Raw genomic sequence first — 8,363 nt, 5'->3', positions numbered from 1 at the left:
GGTGGGCGGGCGGGGCCCCGGGGCTCACCTTGAGGCAGTTGTAGCCAATGATGCAGAGGAAGGCGACCAGCGTGTGGGTGATGGACAGGAACTGCAGCGTGGGCTGCATGTAGCCCGTGCTCTCCTCCAGGAAGAAATAGACCACGCTGTCCTCCTCCTCGTCCTCCCCGGCCCCGTCGCCGCTGGCCCCGAAGCCCGAGCCCCCCGCCAGCTCCTCCAGCAAGCCGGAGTCCTCCAACTCCTCCTCGCCCGGCGGGGAGTCCGATACCTACGCGGCAGGGACAGCGTGGGGGCGGGGCCGAGGGGAGCCACACCCCCTCCAACCCCACACCACGAACCCCCCCAGACCCAAGTGAGAACCCAGGCGTCCTGGCTCCCAGCCCTCCCCTGCTCTAACCACTAGACCCCACTCCCCTCCCAGAGCCAGGCGAGAACCCAGGAGTCCTGGCTCTGAGCCCCCCCACTCTATCCACTAGACCCCGCTCCCCTCCCCGAGCCGGGCAGGGCCCAGGCGCCGGACCTTGTAGAAGAGGAGGATGAAGTTGATGGCGAAGGCCAGGAAGAGAGCCAGGAAGCGCAGGTTGTAGAAATTCCGGGACAGGTAGTTCTGGAAGGACAGAGCGGGTCAGCGCCCAGGTGGCTGGGTGGTGGGGGGCCCTCCCCTCCCCCTCCCTGCCCCACGGCCCGACTCCCCCCGCCCCACAGTACCAGGAACTTGACCCTTTGGATCTCCAGCTCGGCCCAGAACTCCAAGCTGCCGTCGGCCGGCTCCTCCTTGCGCTCCCGCGGGGTGGCCGACTTCCTCCTGTGCTTCCTCGGGGCCTCGGCCGCCGGCTCCTGGGGGGCCTCCGGCTCCTCCGGCCCCGCCTTCTCCCCGTTCTCCATGCTGCGGGGGGGGGGGGCGGGGGGGGGGGGGCAAGGTGGGGTATGCCCCCCCACACCCTCACGTATTCAACCCCTCCCCCTATGCCAAGCCCCTTCGCTTGCCCAAAACTGCCCCCCAGGGTGCATAGCAGCCCCCTCCACGGGTGGGGCAGGCTTCCCTGCCGTTCCCCTAATGGCCTAAGCTTCCCCCCCCCAAGAGCTCTGAGGAGAACCGCCCCTCGCAGGGCCCATCACCCCCCCAAGGGGTCCTGCCCCCCCCAGGCCCCATCACCCCCACCCAGGGGACCCACTCCCTGCAGCTCCCCCCAGCCCCACTCACTCGGCCTTCTCAGCCTCTGCAGGCGGCTCTTCGATCTTCTCCGGCTCCGGCTGGGCCTCCTCCTCCTCCCCTTCCAGCTGAGGAGTGACACAAGAGACCCTGCGTCAGGGGGAGAGGGGGCCCCTGGTACGTGGGAAGCAGCCCCCGGGCTGAGACAGGAGACCTGATACCAGGCCTGAGCGCTGGGCCTAGCTGGGCTGGGAACCTGTCTGTAATGCCACACAACGGGATCGAACCCAGGAGTCCTGGCTCCCAGCCCCCTGCTCTAAACACTAGACCCCACTCCCCTCCCAGAGCTGGGATAGAACCCAGGAGTCCTGGCTCCCAGCCCCCCTGCTCTAACCACTAGACCCCACTCCCCTCCCAGAGCTGGGGATCGAACCCAGGAGACCTGGCTCCCAGCCCGCCTGCTCTAACCACTAGACCCCACTCCCCTCCCAGAGCTGGGATAGAACCCAGGAGTCCTGGCTCCCAGCCCGCCCACTCTAACCACTAGACACCCCCCCTACCCCCGGAGCCGGGGAGAGAACCCAGGAGTCCTGACTGCTGTCAAAAGGCCAGCCCCACCCCAACCCCCAACATACCCCCAGCTTCCTCTTGAGGATGGGAGTCCCCTCGGGGGTGGGCGGTTCCACCGCCGTGGTGTCCCCCACATCCCCCAGCCCCCCGGGGGCATCGGGGGCGGTCGCTCGGTAATGCCCAGCGTCCTTCTTCATCTCCAGACTGAAGACATCCCCCGCCTCGTCAGGGGCCTCCTCCTTGCCGGCCTCCACGAACTGGGCCGCCTCCCCGCCCTCGGCCGCCTCCTGCCCGTCCTCGGCCGGCCCCAGGTCCCCGTGGACCTCGTCCTGCGTGGGGTCGGGCATGCTGGCCAGCAGCTCGGTCACCGTGAGCTTCTTGGCGCCTTCCACCAGCCCGCCGCCGAAGAGCACGTTCCAGAGGAGGAGCAAGAGGCCCTTGAGGACGCCGGAGAAGAAGAGCACCGTGCCCAGGAAGACGGCGTAGACGCAGGAGCTCACGCCCACCGCCAGCTCCTTGACCGTCATCTTCTTCAGCCGGCGGAGCTGGCGGCGCACGTTGCGGTAGGTGAACATGTGGAAGAAGTCCAGCACCCCAGCCAGGAACTCCCCGAAAGCTGAGGTCGCCTCCGGAGGAGCCCCGGCCGCCTTCTCCGCCTCGGTCCCCTCCCCGCCTTCGCCCTCTTCCTCCTCCTCCTCTTCCTTCCCCGCTTCCTCCTCCGAGATCTGCGACGCGATCTGCATCTCGAAGATGGTGTCCTCGCAGAAGTTGACAAAGAGCTCCATCTTCTCCGACTCGCCGCCCTCGTTGACCACGTCGAAGATGAACTGCCGCTTGGACTCCTTGACCTGGGGCATCTCCCACTGGGTCTTGTTGGTCTCGCTGATCTCGAAGTAGATGCGTTCGATGCGCTTGCTGGCCCCCATGATCTCAATGCGGCCCAGGTAGGGCCGGAAGTAGTTGAGGATGCTCTCGGCCAGCTCCAAGAAGGTCTTGAGCCGGCTGTCGTGGGGCACGTGCTCCGAGAGGTTGGTGAGCAGCACGGCCACGTTGAAGCCGATGTCCTTGGCCGGCTCTTGGAAGCGGTTGGCGAACTCCTCGTAGTTGATCATCTCGTTCTCGTCCGCCTCGGAGCAGGAGAGCAGGAACTGGATCTCGGAGGGCGTGTATTGCTTCTGGCTGTCCATGGCCTTCTGGAAGTCCTTCTTGGAGATAAGCCCCCGCGGGTCGGTGATGTAGTCCAGGAAGGCGTCCGACGCCACAATGTCCTTCAGCTTCAGGAACATGTCGAAGAACTTGAGGATCATCTCCACGTTGCTGGACGACTCCACCAGCATGTCCACCATCTGCCGCGCAATGGTGCCATTCACCACGTTCCCTGGGCCGGGGCAGGAGGAGAGAGGGTTAGACAGATGGACAGGCACGGGGGAGGCGGGAGGGACGGATGGACAGCCAGCCAGAAGGGCATGCGTGCCGATGGCCAGACAGAGGGGTGTGCACGGGGACGGCCAGACAAAGGGGTTTGCAGGCAGACGGACGGACAGACAGGCATGGGGATGGACGGACAGATGGGGGGAAAGGGGGGGGGGGGGGAAAGGATGGAGAGAGAGGAGGGACCAGGACAAGTGACGGGTTGTGGTGCCCTGAACCGCGCCCACATGTGCCAGGCTGGAATTCCCCACCCGGAGGGGCCAGCGAGAGGAGCTGCCACCTGCCCGGCCGGGGTGGGGGAAGCAGCTCACGCGGGGGGGGGGTCTCGAGCCCCCGCCCAGTGCCCCTCACCCTCCAGCAGGGACAGCAGCATCACCACCATGTCCTTCTGCAGGTCCAGCAGCTCCTTCAGCAGCCCGATCTGGCTGGAGTCCTGAGGAGACACGGGGAGCGACGTGAGACGGGCGAGATTCCCGCCGTGCCAGCACGGCTCCCCTGCACATACGCACGCCCCTGCCCCCGCACGGCCCCCCCGGCCCAATCGCCCCCCCCTGCCCCCGCACGGCCCCCCCGCACATACGCACCCTCCTGCCCTTGCACGGTTCCCCCGCACATAGGCACGCCCCTGCCCTCACACGCCCTCCCTCTGCACATACACATGCCCCTTCTCTTGCACGGCTTCCCCGCACATACACACGTCCCTGCCCTCGCACGGCTCCCCCGCACATACGTACACTTCTGCCATCGCCCAGCTCCCCCGCACATACGCATGCTCCTGCCCTCGCATGGCCTCCCTGCACATGCCCCTGCCCTCGCATGGCTCCCCCCAGCACATATACACGCTCCTGCCCTCACAAGCCCCCCCACATATACGCACTCCCCTGCCCTCGCACGGCCTCCCTGCACATAGCACACCCCTGCCCTCACCCAGCGCTTTCCCATCAGCGTCTCTGGCTGGAAGCTGCAAGCTGCGCTCCCGGACTCAGCAGGATCTGGGTTCCCAGCCCCCCCTGTGCTCTGGGCCGAGGGGAGACCAGGGATATGCCCCGAACTCAGACCCCAGCCTGGGCACCGTGAGCCTCGCACGGGGTCTGTGCCCACGACCCCCCGTGCGCGCCTGGCAGGGCTGCCCAGCCTCACGCTCCCCAGGCCCGAGTGCTGAACTGCTACGACGCGCCTGGGCAGGCCGGGCCGGCCCCAGCTGAAGCCGCCTTGCCCCGTGCCAGCTGGGGCTGTGGTCCAATGCTTGGTCTGGACAACACCGCACATTGGGGGGGGACCCCCTTCTACCCCATCCCCGGGCAGGGTCGCCGCTTCCCCAGGGCCTGGCACTGCAGACAGAGACGCCCCATCAGCTCCCCGCTAGCCTCCCCCCGAGTCCTCCCCTGCGGGGTGAGCCCCGGTGCAGGGAGAGCCACGGGCTGGGGCTGCACGGGGACCACGCGGGGGAGGGGGAGCTGCACCCCTCCCCCTCTTACCTCGGGGTACTGCCTGCTCCGGAAATGGTCCTCACGGGCAGCGCAACAAAGAGAGAGTTTGGGTGCAGAAAAACACCCCCAAATGTGTCCCCAGCCTCCCCACAGCTTGTTCTAGGGTGGAGAGCCGAGACAGGGCGCAGAGATCCACCCCCCCCCCCAAGCAAAAACTACAGCACAGTTCCAGGCAGGGGAAATCGCCCCCACTTCAGCCCCAGGGTGGAACATGTGCACAAGCCCTCGTGCATGTGATTGCATGCGTGTCCCCCTCGTGCGTGTGCACATGTGGGCGTGCGAGAGCTCATGTATGCGTGCAAGCTTTCAGGGGTGTGATCGCATGGGCATGTGATCTCGTGCGACGCGTCCTTGCGTGTGAACAAGATCTTGCACACGCGCTCTTGTGCATGGGATCTGAGGCGTGCGCACAAGATCTTGTGCGTAGGTGCAGGTGTGCGTGTGCATGAGAGCTCGTGGGCCTGCGCCATGCGTGGCCATGTCGAATCACGTTCCACGATGGCACGCACAGGCCTGGTGATGCGCGTACGGCCGCTCAGAGGGGGTGACGTTCCCATCCCCCCCACCAGCCACACGCTCCTGGAGTCGAGGCCCTTTTCCTGGTGCACTCGGGAGGGGAAGGGGGGGGCAGAACCAGCCCAGCAGCCGCCGTCGTCCCCCATCAGCACCCGCTAGAGACCAGAACCCGGAACCTCCCCCAGCGCTCAGAGCAAACAGAAGCACCAGCCAAGCACGGCGCCAGCCTGCTCGCCCGGCTCCCCTGAGAAACCCGGGGGTGGGGGGGGAGACGGGCCCGAGGGGGGGGTCCCGGGCCAGCCCACCCCCCGGACTTTCCTGGGAGGCACCCGGGCACCCCCCCCCCCGTGACGAGGTGGAAGTGTTCTTGAGGTTTCCCCGGGGTGCTATGTGGGTGCCTCAGTTTCCCCTATGCATTTCTCAAGTGTCTGTGGGGGGGGGGGGGATTGTTGCGAAGCCCTGGGGGGCCAGTGTGATGGTGTCTGCACAGAGAATGGCCAACGTCCCGTCTCCTGGCAACTGATGGCCTCCCCTGCAAAGGTGATAGCTAAAGGTGTTGACGAACAAAGAGCTCAGGTGACCTCCTGGCCCGGGGTGGGGGAGAGGAGGGGCTGGAGAGTTTTCAGTTTGGAGCTGGCTGGGAAAATGGAGGGGAGCCCAGACGGGGCTCTGGCCCCCAAAGCTGGACCTGACTAGGGGGGGTCCTGTTGTCTGTACCTGCACGACCTGTCTTGGACCGTGTTCCTGTCGTCTAAATAAACCTTCTGCTTTACTGGCTGGCTGAGAGTCGCGGCGAATCGCGGGAAGCCGGGGGTGCAGGGCCCTGTCTCCCCCAACTCTGTGAAGGGCTCTATCTGCCCCCCTTGCTCTCCTAGAGGGATTACAGTACACCCCCCCGTGGCCTCGCCCTTGCCCCACCAGGGAACTCCCATGAGCTACGCCCCGCCCCCCCAGCTGCAGGGGTGTGACCAGGGGACACCCTCCCCCCCATTCAGCCACCCGCCCTAGATCAGGGACTCGGGGTGGGATAGCCCACGGGGTTCAGACCCCTCTGCCCGCACTGGGTGGGGGAGGGTCCACCTGGGACTCGGGTGGGGCCCGAGAAAGCCCCATGGAATCGCAGAGCCCAGTTCCCCCTGGTGCTGGGACCCCCAGGACAGAGCTATCTGCAGCCACGCTTAACTGCTCCGGATCGGGGGCCCCGGATTTGTTGTGCTGCGCAGAGTCGGGGGGGGGAGAGGCGGATGTCGGGGTGTCCCCTGCTCTCTCACACCCCCCCCAACACACACACACACACACACAGAGTTACTATTCAGCGACATCCGTGTGGCTGTATTCCCGAGTGCTCCCGTAGCACGTGGCCTGGAACGGGTCCCTGTTACCGTGCGCTGCGGCGCGGCAGGGGGGCGCGTTTCAATTGTAGGATTTCGTTTTTGTGAAATCTGGCTTTCCCAGTGCCCTCCAATTCTGGCCATTTTTACGCCTTTATGGTAAGGCTACTTAACTGTGGTCAACTGATTAAAAAACCCATAAAGACGGAATTAATTTTTTACAAAAATGGAAAAAAACGAAATCAGAAAAGAATCAATCCCCAAATCCCCACTAATCCACTGGATTTCCTAGGGCCCTAGCTACGGGGGCTCGGGCCTGGGGAGCTGGGGGGAGCTTGCAGGTGTGGTGGGTATCAAGCTGGGGGGCTGCCTGTGGCACTGCGCTGGGGCGGTTAGTTTGGTCTGGCCTGGGTGGGAGTGGGAGGAAGGGAGGAAGGGAGGGAGGGAAAACAAGGCCGGACGGGGCCAGGGAAAAGGCTGGAGGACCAGACTGGGCACAGAGCGGGAGCCAGAGGAGAGGCGGGGAGCAGACAGGGTGGGTGGCGGAGCGGGGCGAGCGCGGGCGTGAGATGGCGCGTGCCACACACAGGTTCTTACGCCATTTCGGAGTCCGGCCGGCTGGCTCATCTGTCACACATCAGAATAAAAATGTTATTCAGCAACATTTTTAAGAGCATTTTTGTATGTCCAGCCCCTTCCTTTATTGCCGCTCCACAACCCCCGAGTTGGGCCTGCCAGCAGGGGCACAACAGGGGCTGGGGTTTCCAGACCTAACGGAGTCACCAGGGCAGCAGGGAAAGGACTGAGCTAAGGAGACGTCTACAAGCAGGAGTCCTGGCTCCCGGCCCCCTGCTCTAACCACTACCCCCCACTCCTCTCCCAGAGCTGGGGAAAGAACCCAGGAGTCCTGACTCCCAGCCCCCCCTGCTCTAACCACTAGCCCCCACTCCCCTCCCAGAGATGGGATAGAACCCAGGAGTCCTGGCTCCCGGCCCCCTGCTCTAACCACTGGAATGCATCACTCAACATTATATGTGACTCTATTTTCCATGAGGGGTAGAGAGTCTGGTCTCATGAACGTGAGGACAAGCCGGATGGAAGGACGGATGGACAGCTGGGCGGGTAGATGGATGAAGGGTGAAGGGAAGGCTGGGTGGGTGGTGTGACCAAGTGAGGATTGTCCCTTGTTGTGTTGTATGTGAGTCTAGGTGAGTCTGGCTGTTTTGCAGGAATGCTGTGTGTGCCTCAGTTTCCCCGTGTCTTGCACCCCTGTCTAGGTGGTGGGAACAGGGGTGTGTGACCTTTGTGAGGGTTGCTGCAGCTGTGGATGCTGTGGCCGCCCCTTCGGAACCTGAGACCCAGGAGGGGGGTGCGACCAGGTGACTCTTGGCCCGGGAAGCGAGACAAAGGCCGGAGGAGCAACGGGCCAGGCAGGGGCCAGGCAGCTGGAAGGAGTCAGTCTGGCTGGCCTGGGGCTCAGGGGGAGGGCAGAGACCTGGCTCTGGGCTCCTCTCCCCCGAAGATGGACTTGCCTGAAAGTCACTGGTTTCTGTGATAGCAAGTTCTGCCCTACACTGTGGTCCTGTCAACTAATAAACCTGTGTTACCGGCTGGCTGAGAGTCACATCTGACTGCAGAGTTGGGGTGCAGGGCCCTCTGGCTTCCCCAGGAGTCCCACATGGGCGGACTCGCTGCGGGAACTGCACGGATTTGGAAGGGGATACTGAATGCTCCGAGGTCAGACCCAGGAAGGTCGAAGCTGTGTAAGCGTCTTGCCCTGGAGACGGTCTGCTCAGAGAGAGGAGGCATGCTCCCCCAGAGTCCTGACTGGCTTCATACGGAGCAGTTCCAGAGCATTGACCCAGTGACTCC

The 8,363-nt window shown here is 64.6% G+C and overlaps 1 protein-coding gene across 1 annotated transcript in view; it reads right to left on the bottom strand.

Moving 5' to 3' along the window:
- Window positions 1-8,363, bottom strand: part of RYR1 (ryanodine receptor 1) — a 187,254-nt gene that overhangs the window by 72,922 nt on the left and 105,969 nt on the right. Inside the window, 7 exon segments of the mRNA XM_029913199.1 lie at window positions 25-268; window positions 521-607; window positions 709-886; window positions 1,205-1,281; window positions 1,789-3,101; window positions 3,506-3,587; window positions 7,089-7,118. Of these exon segments, the coding sequence (XP_029769059.1) occupies window positions 25-268; window positions 521-607; window positions 709-886; window positions 1,205-1,281; window positions 1,789-3,101; window positions 3,506-3,587; window positions 7,089-7,118 (2,011 nt within the window).

Source organism: Terrapene carolina, unplaced genomic scaffold (genome assembly GCF_002925995.2).
Source record: "Terrapene carolina triunguis isolate 2854851 unplaced genomic scaffold, T_m_triunguis-2.0 Scaffold517, whole genome shotgun sequence".
NCBI lineage: Eukaryota > Metazoa > Chordata > Testudines > Emydidae > Terrapene > Terrapene triunguis.
Note: the sequence above shows the minus strand (reverse complement) of the source record. Positions and strands in the feature narration are given on the sequence as shown.